The 16,483-nt window shown below is 38.4% G+C and overlaps 2 protein-coding genes across 2 annotated transcripts; one reads left to right on the top strand and one right to left on the bottom strand.

The window, feature by feature from the left end:
• The first annotated feature begins 1,057 nt into the window (after positions 1-1,057).
• LOC127754895 (B3 domain-containing protein Os11g0197600) lies at positions 1,058-6,228 on the top strand. The gene is made up of 5 exons (XM_052280496.1): positions 1,058-1,531; positions 3,965-4,502; positions 4,857-4,958; positions 5,033-5,196; positions 5,667-6,228. The coding sequence occupies exons 1-5, from the start codon at positions 1,403-1,405 to the stop codon at positions 5,946-5,948; spliced, it is 1,215 nt and encodes a 404-aa protein (XP_052136456.1). The 5' UTR covers positions 1,058-1,402; the 3' UTR covers positions 5,949-6,228.
• A 1,592-nt stretch (positions 6,229-7,820) lies between these two features.
• Positions 7,821-8,704, bottom strand: LOC127754896 (uncharacterized). The gene has a single exon (XM_052280497.1). The coding sequence runs from the start codon at positions 8,508-8,510 to the stop codon at positions 8,094-8,096; it is 417 nt and encodes a 138-aa protein (XP_052136457.1). The 5' UTR covers positions 8,511-8,704; the 3' UTR covers positions 7,821-8,093.
• Positions 8,705-16,483: the final 7,779 nt, after the last annotated feature.

The following is a 16,483-nucleotide window of genomic DNA, read 5'->3' as shown; positions in this document are numbered from 1 at the left end:
GTTTGTGGCCAAAAAAAAGTTGCCTTGCCAAATTATTTGGCTCTGTTCAATATGTCAAGATGCAACTTTGGTAGCAAACCAAACAAAGACTAGACAATTTTTGCTAAAAAAAAAAAGCACTGCCATTGCCCAAAATTGGCAAGGCTAGAAATGGCCACGAACCAAACATACCCTATGTGTTTTAGCCCTAAGGTGGCGGTGGGTAGCTATATGTTTTTTTCCCCTTTTTGTGAAACTCACATATGCGGATTGTGTTCGCGAAGATTAATGATTTAGGAGTATGTGTTTTAGCCCTAAGGTGGCGGTGGGTAGCTATATATATATATTCCCTTTTTGTAAAACTCACATATGCGGATTGTCTTCGTGAAAATTAATGATTTAGGAGTATGTGTTTTAGCCCTAAGGTGCCTATGGGTATCTATCTGCACTTTTTCCCATTTTGTGTATCCCACGGATGCGGATTGTGTTTGTTAGATTAATGATTTAGGAGATTGTGTTTTGGCGCCAAGGTGATTGTTTGATTGCAGGGTAGCTATATGCAATTTTTTCCTTTTTTTTCTAATCCCATAGATGTGGATTGTGTTCGTGTAGATCAACGAATCAGGAGTATGTGTTTTTATCTCCAAAGTGGCTGTGGGTACTACCAAAGTAGTGTTTGAATCTCCTAAAGATAAAAATTAAATGAGGTGGCAATAACGTGTGATTAATTGAGTTTTAATTATTACAAACTTAAAAGATGGTTTAATCTGATATTTTAGAACAATTTTTATATAGAAAGTTTTTGCACGAAATATACCGTTTAGTAGTTTAAAAACATGCCATTTTAATCCGAAAGTTTATCCTATCAGTTTAGAAGGAAACGATACAGAGAAGCAGAATGCGAGAATTGGACTGAAGGAGAGAGAGTTATTGATTGGACGCGAGCAATAGAAAGTAAAAAAATGAGGGAAAAAAAAGAGATGGAAGTGTGTGTGACTGCAGGTGGGTCCCACCCCGCCGCGCAGGTGATATCTCAGGCCCTTCTGGAAATTTCCACTTTTCCAGTGCTGACACTCCCCTCCCCCCTCTCTCTTCCAAAACCCTCTCTCTCTCTCTCTCCTTGCTCGCTTGTTTCCTATTTTCCTCTTCCCCTCGCATCGCAGCACAGCGGTAGGCATTTCGCTTCCATTGCTTCTCCTCCTCCTCCGCCGCCGCCGCCGCTGCTGCTCGTCTTCCCTCTCCCGACCCGCCACCCGCCTCCTCGCCGGTTTGATTTTTTTTTTCTTTTTGTTCACCCGGCCGGGCGGGGCGAGCTTGCGCTCTCTTTTCTTCCTTCCTTTTTCTTGGATTCTATTTCGGCTTTGGTTGTTCGGTCGCGGGGGGGGGGGGGGGGGGGGGGGCGCAAGAATCGGAGCAGGAGGTCATGGTGGTTAGGGAAAAGCAAGGTGGCCGGATGGGGAAGGGGAAGGGGAAGGAGAAGGAGGGCGACATTAACTGCTTCGGGAGGAGCTTCTTCCGTGTGCTTCTCACCCTGCAATCTCTGGAGCGGATGGTGATGTCTCTTTAATCCCTTTTTTGTCTCTCTTTCTCCGTTTGTGTTGTTGTTGTTGTTGTTGTTGTTGTTGTTGTTGTTGTTCAGTTTGTTATGAATGGTTGATTGATTAGAGGGTAGTAATAATGTTGTGTTCACTTGTGCTACTTTTAATCTGTTCATTAGATGCTGATTGTGCTAGTTGATTGGGATATGCATGTTTGGTTTGTAGCCAATCTCAGCCAAACCGAAAAAAAAAATTGGGACTAACAAAATTTTTATTATTTGTTTGGTTTATGGCCAAAAATTTGCCTTGCCAAATTATTTGGCTGAGTTGAATATGTCAAGATGCAACTTTGGTAGAAAACCAAACAAACACTAGCCAATTTTTGCCAAAAAAAAATGGCATTGCCATTGCCCAAAATTGGCAAGGCTAGAAATGGCCATGAACCAAACATAACCTGCAGTGTGTGTTTCAGCCTCAAGGTGGCTGTAGGTAGCTGTATGTGGATTGTGTTCGTGAAGATTAATGATTTAGTAGTATGTGTTTTAGCCCCATGGTGACTTTTGATTGCAGGGTAGCTACATGCATTTTTTTTCCTTTTTTGCAACTCCGATAGATGTGGATTGTGTTTTCGTAGATTAATAATTAAGTAGTATGTGTTTTAACCCCAAGGTCTCGCGTCCTCGGGTGATACCCGTAGACCGGATGCACTTTTTCCCTTTTTGTGAATCCCACGGATGCAGATTGTGTTCGCTAGATTAATGATTTAGGAGTATGTGTTTTAGCCCCAAGGTGGTTGTGGGTAGCTATATACATTTTTTTCCTTTTTTGTGAATCCCACGGATGCGGATTGTGTTCGCTAGATTAATGATTTAGGAGAATGTGTTTTAGCCCAAATCTGGTTATTTGATTTTAGGGTAGCTATATGCACCTGTTTCCCTTTTTTTTTTGAATCCCACATATGTGGATTGTGTCTGTGTAGATTAATTATTTAGGAATGTGTTCTATCCCCAAGGTGGCCGTGGGTAGCTATATGTTTTTCCTCCTTTTTGTGAATCCCACATATGTGGATTGCGTTCGCTAGATTAATGATTTAGGAGTGTGTGTTTTAGCCCCAAGGTGGTTGTGGGTAGCCGTAGCTATATGTATTTTTTCCCTTTTTGTAAATCCCACGGATGCGGATTGTGTTCGCTAGACTAATGATTTAGGAGTATGTGTTTTACCCCAAGGTGGTTGTTAGGTTGCAAGGTAGATATGTGCACTTTTTTCCCCTTTTTTGAATCGCATAGATGTGGATTGTGTCCGTGTAGATTAATTATTTAGGAATGTGTTTTATCCCCAAGGTGGCTGTGGGTAGCTAAATACTTCCCCCCCTTTGTGTGAATCCCACGGATATGGATTGTGTTCGCTAGATTAATGATTTAGGAGTATGTGTTTTCCCCAAGGCGGTTGTTTGGTTGCAGGGTAGCTATATGCTTGTCCCCCCTTTTGCGAATCCCACGGATGTGGATTGTGTTCGCTAGATTAATTATTTGGAAGTATGTGTTTTAGTCGAAAGGTGGCTGTATGATTGCAGGGTAACTATAAACACTTTCAAATAAATGTCCGAGTTTTGGTGGTGGTTATGTATATTCCCTAGTGTGACTAGCTTGCTTTGATTCGTTAGTAACCTTATACACTTTGATTGTTCACACGAGCGTATTAAAGTATTGATTTTGATATGTAGCTCTTCATTTGCACTGCACAGTTGGTTTTTCATAGTCAGCAAACATCTTGATTAACCTTGTTTGGTGGTGGTATGTGTTCTCATAGCGTTCTTTAGAAAAACATAGAGTAATCACTCCCACTACCAAATCCAGGTTTGTCTAACACTCAGGTGTATTGGTCACACAATCAGTTATTGTTAGAAGTTCATGACGACTACATTTACTATTTTCGTGGTTTTCCCAAAGTAGCTGGCTAGCTGCCAAACTTGCTTAGTTCATTTTCACATTTATGTGGCCAAAGAATAGTAGAAAGCACTGTGTTACAATAAAATTGCCTATGATGTCCTTTCATTTTTCAACTCAGCGGCTAAAAACTTACACAACATGGGCCTCTGCTAATGGGTTGGATTATCTTTCAGAGGGTTTGAGTCTTACTTTTCATTTTTATTTTTTGGTGTGGGAAAAGAAGGAATTCAATTAATCAGGATAAGGTTTGAGCATTTAGTTTTTCCAGTCATTCATCACGTATGTTCTGTAATTTTGCATTTTTGAGGCTATGATGTCAGGACTGCTTTGCTGGTCTTTACAATTTGATGCCTTATAGAAAAATTACATGACGTGGCATATTGTATTTGTCTGATATATTTGTTTTTGAACTGACATTGCATCGTATGAGTAGTTCACAATGTTAACAAGTAGTGTAGAAAAATAAATTAACATATTTTATACTTTGGTACAATGCAGAAAATCCCATCATCATTCAACCAATGCCTTCAGAATCAACCTACTGGGATGGTTTCTCTGGTTGATCGAAGTGGAAATAAATGGAGTGCAGAGCTGACTTCAGACTCTGAGGGATTCTTCTTTGTGCATGGATGGAAAGAATTTGTCAGAGATAACTCAATTCAGTGTGGTCAATTTTTAGTATTCACTTATGATAAACGGTCACAATTCTCAGTGACAGTCTTTGAACCTTCAGGCATTGACAAGATATCAACTTTCTCTGCTCACCCTTCCAAAAATGTGATAATTAAAACAGAAAGTGATGAAGGGGGCATGGTCACCGCAGCTATCACAACAGAGAAAATGGCTCCCGCCCTGAAGGAAAATAATGGAATCACAGGAAAGAGAACTAGAGATGTAGATTACCTTATGGAAGATAGGGTGGTTGTATTTAAGAAGTCATCTGAGGCTAATGTTTGCGAAAGTTCTAGGAGAAAACGTGCAGGAGCTTCTGCTGGCAAGTCCAAGGTAACATCGACAAGCCATAACAGTACCAGAGGTAAAACATTTCTATATTTCTGAAAGTGTTATACACATATTTGGCATAGTCAGCTTAGATGATGACTATTAATAGTCAATTATTTTGAACTGTTGGGGGACCAGGGAGGTCCGCATAACGGCACAAATGACTTGCCACATCCATTTCGTTTATAGAACTTGTTTAGTTGTATTCCTGATTTGTTCCATGCATAGCCATAAGCTACGCGGTGCCAAACCATGCAAAGTAATTGCAAAAAGACATATTTCTAATCTCTTGGTTAGAGGTGGCTTATTTATTTATTTCCATCATACTTGTTCAGAATCCTAAGGATTCATATAATTTCCCCAAAAAAATTACTTTTGCACATTATAGGTTCATCATGCAGCTCAGATGAAGATAATTCTTCTAGCAAGTCACCAAATCCACCATTCCTGATGCGCTTTCTGTCTGGTGAGGTGTCTCGGCGTGGTAGATGTAAGTTATTGTCCCCTAAATGTAGTGCTAATAAATTACTTCTGTAGACAATTTGACTGTGTTGCACTTTTCAGGTGTTTCAAAGGGTCAAAGACAACTAACAGTAATATCACAGAGGCGTCCGGTAACTGAAGCAGAGAAGGACCATGCTCTTCAAAGGGCAAGAGAGTTTAAATCTAAGAATCCTTTTGCCGTGCAAATAATGATGGAGTCATATGTCTATGTTGGATTTTTCATGGTAATGTTACTTCCGTGTGTTAATCCTCATCCAGCACTTTCCCTTTTTCTATGTGCATGAGACATTTTATCTTAAAAAAAATATGTGCATGAGAGGATTCTTTCATGCATGATTATAATTTGCACAATGGCGCTGCTGCTATAGTTTGAGAGTTTTGGATGTTCTAATTTGAACATCCCATCTTGACATAGCCTTATTACAAAGTTTCTGCATACAGCAGAGAGCGATCTATAAATAAGCAACAGTCTGTAGTAGTAATTTGCAAGCATTCGGTTAATACCATCATAAATGAGCCAAGTTTAGTATTTTTCAACTATCTTTCTTAGATAAACTTCCGATTTCCCCAATTATGCCTTACCCTCGGAGCAATACATTTTTTTTACAAAAAGGCTCACTATCTGTATATGTTTACTCAACCTCCCTACTTGTTTTCTTATATCTAAACCAAAACTCATTTTCTTATATTGCAGAATATCCCATGTGAATTTGTCCGTGAGTGTCTTCCCCGTACCAACAAAAGGATCACACTCTGGGATCCACAAGGGAAGGCTTGGGAAGTTAACTATGTCTACTACAGTGATCGTTCTGTTGGTTCTTTCAGTGGTGGCTGGGGCAAATTTGCTGTTGGCAACAATCTGGAGAAGTTTGATGTGTGTGTCTTCGAGCTTGTCCAGAAGGATAACATAAAAGTGCACATCTACAGAGTTGTCCCAGAAATTACTCCGCACAAACTCCGTTCTGACCCGAAGTAACATTGCTATGTCGGCATGTTGGAGGCTTCAATTCCATTGATCTGAGGCTGTAGTTGGCAGTTAAAAAACTATTTATATGTTGGTTTCTATAAAAAAAAACAAAATAAGTGCCTAGTTCATAAGTGAACTATTGTTCCGGTTGGGTTGTTGAATGACTAGTTTAGACCTGGTTGTATTGGTTAAGGAGTGTACTATTGTTGCGGACGTGCAGCCATTGTAATGCTAAAATGTAACTTGCATTTTTTTTTTGTGGCTGTATAATATTTTTACTGTTGTGTTTCATGATATATGTCATAGGTAGTTGATTTCATTCAGATTATCATCAAAGTATACTGGCCTGAGATCTGAAAACCAGATGGTGTGATATGCTTCACCATATCTGATCAGCTTTTACTTGGGATGGTGGTTGCACACACATGTGGCTCTAGTGTGCAACTGAAGCTTTGATGAAAATTAGTCGTTAGCTAAGAAATGTTCTGATCTTATAGCTCAGAAAAAAGAGTTTCTGATTGTTGCCTCTTTCTGGGAAACTGTTACTGAACTGGTGCTTATGTGATCCTGTTCTCTAAACCCTGAAACTTTATGCTTGCAGCAATTATGATTCGGTTTCAGATTTGTTTATGCTAGTAGAACAATCCTGATTCAGTTTCAGGTTCAGTTTCATGCTACAGCAATTGTTCATTTGTTCTAGATCTCTGCTGCTAGTCATGTTATAGCATGATTAGCTTATGATGTGAGAATAATTTGTTTCCCCTTCTTGCATGAATATGCCCGACAGGCAAGTGCAGATTGTTGCCAAGATTTTCTGACAGTGTACAAGAAAGAGTACACAACCAATTCCTGCTGTTTGAGACCAACCGGTAGGTAGCTGAATCCATCTCACAGCTCTTCCTTTGCCTAGCTCACCTGACCTCACTGTTGCTTCAATTTGTTACAGGCCTATATACAGATCTGAGATACCGCAGATTGCCGCGAGACGACACGTGTCGGCGCCTCGCCCAGCCTGAGGCCTTCTTCCTTTCTACTCCAGTGAACAATGGAGAAATCCCAATCAGGAAGTCCTATTCAGATGACCTTTCTAGGTTTGATATGTACTATGACTACGATGATTGACTTACTTGTAGTACTGGTCATTATAACAAAGTAAGCACAACTGCTAAATCAAATAGTAGATATCTATATGATGTGTTAGGTGAGAGTTTGAAAATTTTTCAGTCACTGATCAACTGAAATGCAGTACAGATTACAGAAGTACAGTACAGTACAGTACAGATTACAGAAGTATTTATGTCTGGACATTTTTAAAATTATGATCTTATTACTAGAAGAGAAAGATTATAAATGCAAACTGTGGGATCAGATAGGGCATTGAGATTACTAATGTTAGAATTCCTGAAGATGCAGCACAAATGATTGTACCCTGATCCTGGTCTGTTTTGGCTGTGATGTTTAGTTGCAACATTTATGAAGCTGAAGACTTGGAATCATCTGGCACTGCCTCACATAGAGATTTCTGGTGAATTCACCAGAAAACTTGGCCTGCTCCTTGACATTTAATAGCTCCCTCATTTCGGTAGGTTTTGATGGCAAGGCATCTGCATCTACAAGGTTGGTGACAACAAACCAAATGCAGCTGTAGGAACAGGTGTACAGTAAAATTTTACAAGCAAAATTCAGATATCTTTATATGATGAAGCAAAATTCAGATGGAACCAATGATTGATCTCAATCAGTACTATACTGAGAAATAGCCAGGGCTTGTTGAACTTGATTCAGAAATAAAATTTTTGATGATTGAGATGCCAATATACATTGTGATAACTGATATAACATAAGAAGAATCAGAGTGAAGAACAGAAACAGATAATTATATAGGAAACTATATATATATATAGATAATAAGAAGAACACACACTTCAGCAAAAGAGAGGAAATTTACCTCCTTGGGTTACTCTGTCCTGTGACAGAAACATCAAACATGTAGTACTAATAGATATCAAATATATGCACATTACTATTTTACACTCGTGTATATAACTCATCCTCATCATCATCATCGTGATCAAGATCATCATCAGCTCTCGGATTTCTTGATTTCTGAAACCTCCAGAGAAAATCTGATCGACTGATCGTTTCGGAAAAGCTTCAGATGGGTGCAGTTCTTGGGTTGTTCCTCGTGTTCTTGGCCAAGAAGAGGTTCTTGAGCAGCCTGAGCATCAGCAGCAGGCTCCATCTCCGGCGCCGCCGCACCACGCTGCCGGAGTACATGCGCCTCGCCTGCTTCTCGCCGCCGCCGCCGTCGTCCTTGGCCATCGCCGTCGTCGCCGTCAGCCCTCCGCCCTTGATGTTGAGCGGGCTCAGAGGGCACACCGGCGGCGCGCGAGCCAGCTCCTCGTTGAAGTCCTCCCACAGCAAGTCCATCTTCTCCTCCTCCTCTCCATCATCTCCGTCGTCGACCTCGACGACGGCGGCGAACAGCAGCGCTGGAGGCGAGCCGACGAGGCCGAGCCGATGATCGCGGCGAGGCGACGTCGCTGCTGGGAAGAAGGTGAACTCCTCCATGGTTTGCAACAAGGTTGCAAATCTTTTTTTTGATGTGTATGTGTCTATGTGTTCTTGATGTATCTACTGCTACTACCATTACTCGGTCTACTTTCCTCCTATATATATATATATATGAGATGAATGGTGATAGCTACAATTTGTGTTTGTATGACAAGTGTCACTCATGGAGGGTGAAGCATCCTCATCTACCTGCTTGAAATGTGCAGCTGTTGGGAGGATTCAGATATGGTTGCCACCCCGAAGATTCAGAGTTTCAGACAAGATGGCAATAATGATGCAGTGATAATATGATGATTAGTTTTCACTGTTTATGCAAAATGGTACTCACTCCATCATCTGTCCAGATCCATAGTACTAGGAAATGTTACATCTTATACTATGTTAACCTTTTTTAGGAACGGAGGGAGTAGGCTTGATCCACTGCCTCTCTATTATAGGCTATGTTTAGTTTCTGGAATTGGGGAGAAGTTTGGGGAAAGTTGGTAGTTTGGAAAAAAAAGTTAGGAGTTTATGTGAGTAGGAAAGTTTTGGATGTGATCTGATGTGATGGAAAGTTGGAAGTTTGGGGGAAGTTTAGTGTGTACTAAACAGGGTCATAGAGCCAAAGTTGAGGGACAAAGGTTGTGTAGCTAGGGTGTAGTAGGATGTAGCATCCTAATCTAGGGTACCTACTTGAAATCTGCAGCTGTTGGGAAATTCTGGGATATGGTTCCCCTGAAGCTTCAGATCAGATGGCAATAATTATGCAGTGATGATGTGCTGATTACTTAATAGTGTGCACTGTTTATCCCAAATGACAGGCAACTAATTACTATATACAACCAGTGTTAAAAAGGGACAAAGGCTGTAGGATACAGTGATACACCACCCTAGGAAGAATGTTCACGCATCTGACCTGCCTAACAGCAACATAAGCTGCAAGGTGTTGCACTGGAGTTGGACCAACCAATCAAAAATTTTGTAGTAACAAAAAAGAAAGGATTGCTGTTGCATTGTTAGTGTGATTGAAAAGCAAAGGGGAAGCTGGAATCCATAGACAGGCATGTGCAGGAGCAGCAGCATGAGCAATTGAATGGTTTTTGGAGGGAGGATGTGTGTGGCAGCAACAGCAACAGCAGCAATGCAGTTATGCAGAGCCCAACAGATGATTCAGGGATTGCTTTTTTTCTGATGGCTTTCTGCCAAAGATGTTTGATGTTGCTTGGAAAGATGGAATCTGCCTTACTCTGTGCATGCTGTTGTGCATGTAGTACTGCTACTTTCTGGTAAAGAGTAAAGATGACTGAATGAGATGTTCAGCACTGGTTTTCACAAAAAGGAAGAGAATGCTACAGATTGTCTTGGCTGCCTCTGCATTGTTTCTCATGGGTGTAGTTAGCTTGATGTGATAAGATTCTAGACACATTGAGTTGCTACACATTGAGCATGGGTGTAGTAGTACTCCAGCAGCAGCAGTAGTTGATAGTAGTAGTAAGCTAGAGAGTGTTTAACAAGTACAACCTTCATCCCAAAATATAAGAAGTTTTAGAATTAAACACGGTTATTAAGAAAGTAGGTAGAAGTAAATGGTGTAGGGTTGTATTTGGATGAGTAGTGGAGGTAGGTGGAAAAAGTGAATGGTTGAGGGTTGTGATTGGTTGGGAAGGGAATGTTGGCGGAAAAGTTGTTACTCCCGCCATCCCAAAATATAAGCATTTTTAAAATAGTGCCAAGTCAAACTTTTTAAATTTTGACTATTAATAGTGAAAAATTTAAAAAGATTAATCATGTAAATTTGATGTTACTATATTTATCATTAAACGAACTATCATAATATGCAACTTTTTTATTCAAGACATTTTACTTTTATAGATATTGTTGATCAAAATAGCATCTTGGAGACCGTGTTCAGATCCAAAAATGCTTATATTTTGGGACGGAGGGAGTATATTTTGGGACAAATCCTGATGGCTAAAAGTTTTATATTTTGGGATGGGGGGAGTATTTATTTTAGTTACTAGGTATGCCTATTAGTAGATTCCAACAATTCAAACATAGGCATGTGGGATATCTAGAGTATGTAATCCCTTCTTTCTTTACTATGAAGTTAAGGCCAAAAGCTCAAACCTCGTGCTTCCACGTTCAGGGGCGTAGCTAGCTAGTGGTCCATATGGGCACAGGACTACCCTAGATTCTAGCCTAGAGACCTTAATCCCCACTATCAAAATAAATTTCTTTGGCCACAAAATTTGCTAAAGCATTTCGTATTTACCTTTGAGATTTATACTCTTAAATTGATTTGCTCTTATTCAGTCTTTACAATTCATGGATCATTTGCAAAACGAACTATACTTACTGATATATCATGCTTCTTAAACTTGTTAGTTAGCCTGACAACTTTAGAGTGTTATATATTTGTTATTGCATTTTTGTCAAGTTTTGAGTTTGTTTATACGATTAGATTAGAGCTAGCTGTCTTTTTTTTTCTGTCATGGTGTTTATGTTTTGATGGTTTATTTGAATTAGGCGGCCTTTAACAAATTTTGTAAATGCATATTAGATAGTATGGTGATATTAAAATTATAGTATAAGTTGGCACGACTATAGACAAATTTTGTAAATATTGTAGTATAACTTGTTTTTCATCATTCTTTTTCTATCTATTGGGTACTTGGTCACACCTAAATTTTTTTTTCCCCCGTCATGGGAAATAGGACTATCCAACGAAAAATTCCTAGCTACGCCACTGTCCATGTCATCATCAAATTGTGAACCGTTAGATGAATGCGTTAGATCGCTTCTCAGACGTTAGATGGAATCCAGCATAAAGCCCAACCCATTAGTCACCGAGTAAGTCTCTTTGCCTACTCAGTGCCAAATGTAGCCCACATGAACACATTGGCCCATCTCCACATACATTTACATGTATCCAGCCCGTCAATCCGTATAAAAGAGCTTTATGGCTAAACGCCCCTTTAGTTGACATGTGCTACCTAAATTATCTACAAATTTTGGATAGAGATGCTAAAAAGAATTTTTTCAAGAAAGCTATTTGTTTCTTCTGTTTCTTCTTGAGATTGTACCTCCTATCTAACAAATTGATGTTAACCAAGTCACGCAGCAATGCGTGAGGCATCATCTAGTTATCATGGTGCTAACTGAAACTAGCACGGATGAAATCGAGCAGAATCTATATATGTAGGATGCAACACCGATAAAAATTTTGGTAGGACATGATGGCTGATTGTACAGTTGCACAAAGTGGCAAGGCCTTGTTCTAAACGGATTATTCGTGTCATGTTTCCAAAATATACATAAAAAAATCTTTTCTGTAAATAAATCGATCCGACATTAGCAAGTAAAAAAGCTTAACAGGTGGAACACTCATGTTTTTGGGGCATTTTTAGCTTGTATATTAAGAAAAAGATTTGGCAATTCAGTGGGAGCTGGAACCTTTTGATGGTTTGACTCAAAAGAAGTTACTACTACTACTACTTGTTTATTTATAGAAGTAGAGACCCAATCATTGAGGATATAACTTTTCTCTTGCCAACTCAAAAATGTCAAAATGGCTTGTTTTTTCCTCGAAATACATGACTTCTTATAGAAAAAAGTAAGTCCAATTGTCTTTCTTTAGTAATAGTTGGTCCATACAATGGATTACAATGTTTAGGACTCCTCAAAAATAGAGAATAGGAACTTGCAAGGGAATTAAATTTTTGAAGTTTACCACATGTTATCTTTTTGTAGTGTAAGTGCTTCAATCCTTTCTCTACTAGGTAAAAGCAGTTGTCCTTCTCCCCTTCCCTCCTCCTATCCTACATATTAAAAAAAACCAGTGAAAAGACAAATTGAAACCAACCGAAAAAAAAATAGGGTGGAAAAAATTGAACCATGTTTCTCATATCAAATTAAATCACGTTCTGAAAATCCTGTTGCAACGTATGGACATATGACTAGTGCCATCAGAGAAACAATTACGAAACTTTCTTGCCCTTTTAAAAACCATAGGGATTCTAAGTACATGGCACTTAAATTCCTGTGTGTGTGTACTAAAGGTGATCTAATATGATTCTCCATTACACATTTGCACGTACGACCGTGACAAGTCATCTCATGCATGATTGATACAAATCAAACAAATCCATGAATGTGATCCCCATTCCATCACAACATATATACTCCCTCCGTGCCATAATATAACGGATTTTGAATTTTGGCTTACAATGTTTGACCACTCATCTTATTCAAAAAATTTGTGCAAATATAAAAAACGAAAAGTTGTGCTTAAAGTATTTTAGATAATAAAGTAAGTCACAAAGAAAATAAATAATAATTCTAAAATTTTTTTGAATAAGACGAATGGTCAAACAGTGCAAGTAAAAACTTAAAATCCCTTATATTATGGGACGGAGGGAGTACATGCTACGGTAGAGGCCAACAGTAAATGGTGCATTGGGGGAACATTCTCTACCGTCCAGGACATGAGATGATCAACGGCTTAGATTGAACTGGTACAGTAGAATGAGCAAAGTACAGCTTTGTCTCACAGCAACATGCCAGCATCAACACCCTGTTGCTACAGTAAGAACGTACTGTTTGAATTGGTCAGTGATTTGGATCCTTCGCTGCGATGCTAGCAGCAATTGCAAGCATAAGGACCCCATATCGCTAGTTTGGTATTTATCACTACCTTTGTCTTTGTATCGTTGTCAGCAACTTGTATAGGATAAACAGTATTACTCTCTCCATCTCATAAAAAATCAACCTAGCATAAGATGTGATGTTTTCTAGTACAATTAATTTGAACAAAAGCATGTTTCCTCCTTTTAAAAAAAATATACAAGGCTATTTGACTTTTAAATATGAGCATATATTTGATTACTCATCTTATCATGTCTAAAAGTTAATAGTGTTATATATTAAAAGAATCATGCTATACGTACGACCCATCCATCCAACCGGCGTACGACCAAAACAGCGTAGCAACACATTGCGAGACGGCGTGAGGATTCGTACTGCATGCTGTTGACGGCGCTTACATCAACGTTGTAGTCATCTGATAGAGTCGGATGTGTGGGTCATGTGGGTAGCATATTCCATATTAAAAAAAGGAGGGAGTATCTATCTTCCCTCTAGTTTATACTACCCCTCCATCTTTTATATGACATAGGGGGTATTATACAAATGTCTATATGAATTTAATTTGTCTAAAAGATAAAGATTTTTAAAAAGGTAAAACACCTTCAATCATAATTTAGATCCAAACTCTCAATTAACTCTTATGCTGATCACCTTTCAAATTTAGTAAGATTCCTCAAACAGCCAGCATCCACCAGGACTAATTTTCCCCGTTCCTGTCGATGGCTCAGGACTTTTCTTGACACGCCTTCCCGTACTTTTGTCCATATGCCTAAAGATTTTAGGCCTTGGAAAGAAAATCAGGGTATTTGAGAAGAAAAATGTAGTTTTTTTAAGAAATATACTTGGATTTATCCAAGTTCCAGGGATCTGAGCATATTATTGTCCAGGATAAATTCAGAAGAATAATGGACCATTGCATGAGGATTGAGGGGCCTTGTCCAAGTGACCAAGTGTATGGCATGAAAGGCCCAGAAGCCACGGCATTGCTGGTCCAGTAGATGACTCACTAAAAATCTTGAAGACTTGGACTCTGTGTAGTACAATTGTCTGCATGGAATTGAGCTTTCCTGTGAGAACAACATTAATTACAGGCACACATAATAGTTATGAAGTTAATTGGTTGTGTGATGGTGTGGCAGGCATTTGGTGAGGACATGTGACAACAACTAAAGCTGTGGTCCAAATTCACCAAGTCATTCACTTTTGGGGTATAAAACATGCAATCAGATGTCATGTATAAGTTGTGGTATTAACCACATTTGATAGAATCAAGCTCGCAAGAGACAAAAAAAGATGTAACATTTTCTTTCTGTTTTATAGTTTGCATGTGTTCTATACCATGGTGGAGGATATAACAGTAGCATACTATGCTACTGTAGCACAAACGATGGCATAAAACAAAATATCTATACATATCCAAGTTTTTTTTTAATAATGGAATTCATTCCGGTCTTTACTTCAAAAAAGATACAACCAATTATTACAGAGGTTATAGGACGGATGACTACGAGTTAGAGTCCCAGTTTGATTAGAAACAAGAAAACTACTTAAAATACCACATCAAACATAGAGATTTTCCATCTATGATAAATTAGTAAGAATCTGTATAATCTTCCTTTCTTCACGATAGCTTACAAATTCGCAAAAACTAATCAGAGAGGCCTCTTGAAATTGCCTTATCACGCAACACCAGAAGCCAGTACACATGCTAAGTCTTTTTTCTATTACATATGCATGCATTTTCCCCCTTCTTAATAAGTTTTCTCTCAAATTACTTATCCGATCTATAATCCTATTACACCATTGTGTTCGTTGCAATTAAATCTTCAGAACAAGATCTTACATGATTATACTACAATGAAAAAATATTTATGTATTGCCATGTTTGATAACCAGAAGCGGTTTGGTACAATTAAATTCTTGCGTGGATACCAAGTTTTAATCATACATCCCAATGGCAAAAATACTACTCTTATGCATATATATATATATATATATATATATATATATATATATATATATATATATATATATATATATATATATATATATATATATATATATATATATATACCTATAGTTCTCAATGGAATGAAGAAAGTTGCAATAACTACTTTGTGATCCAAATTCATGAACTGTGGATAAAACTGCCCTCTTTTTCGTTGTTTCTTGATTTGATATGTGACAAATATTTGGTGGTGAGTAGAAGCCTGCCTCTTTCGTCGATTAATTGCACGTACGTCCCATGGAAAATATTGGTATAAAAACGACATTGCAATGATGATTAATATATTTGATACTTTGTTGTATAAGAGTTATTATATATATAATATAATCATGCAATGGCTCAAAATGTTAATAGATGTTGCAGTAAGTCAATAACTAATAATGTTAATAACGTGTTCCATTTGCACAGTGAGCGTAACTCAATTAGTTAGCTAGGTTCCTGTTGATGCAAAATCTGGCGCCACACACGAAGGTCAAGAGATTTGCTTAGATCTGGTGCAAGTCCTAAATTTTGATGAGGTTCAGGTGTGCCGTTTAGTTTGATCTTGCAACTAACAAGGATAATAGAAAGGATTGAACCAATGAACCAATTGGCCGATACTGATATAGTGTGTATATATACATCGGCTAACTAACCGATATATCTTATAGCTAAAGCCCATAGCTAGCAATGGTAACTCATCGACTAGAACTCCGATAAAACGTTGTATAATAGCCTATTGACTTAGTAGAATCAAACTTATTAGCAGCAATCTAATAGATTGGACCTAACCGAGATAATATAAAATTGAAGATAATAAGAAAAACCTATTTAGCTGATAGATCTACACAATTGTGATGGATATATTGAAACAATCTAAAACAACAATGTGATTAGAGAAATACCAAGATAGTCAGAATATCGGACCTAACCGAGGAAGTCCTAATTAATCCGATACAACTCTAAACAACGATGCGGTTAAAGATAGAGTCGATATATCTGATAGGCAACGCTTGCATCAACTTGAATAGAATATTGGACATAACCGAGAACGTTCTAGCCAAATTGATACAAGCAAAGTTGACGGAACTTACTTTCCTCATTGGAGATTGAAACGATGAAGCCCAACTTGAGAGCAAGGCCCTGAACTTGATTTCTCGCCGAAGATGACCTTAATCGATGCAGCCCCGCCCAAAAACAAGAACCCATCGAAAGGTTGGCGGCGCCAAAATATAATTGTATTGATCTGTGGATGATATTAAAAAACTCCAGGTGTACATATTTATACCCTCGAGGAGGTACAAGTCTATATCGAACATGAAATAATATTTCCTAACAAGAAAAGGAGCATAACTAATCC

The sequence above is a fragment of the Oryza glaberrima genome, chromosome 11 (genome assembly GCF_000147395.1).
Source record: "Oryza glaberrima chromosome 11, OglaRS2, whole genome shotgun sequence".
Lineage (NCBI taxonomy): Eukaryota > Viridiplantae > Streptophyta > Magnoliopsida > Poales > Poaceae > Oryza > Oryza glaberrima.
This window is presented reverse-complemented; position numbering and strand designations above follow the sequence as displayed.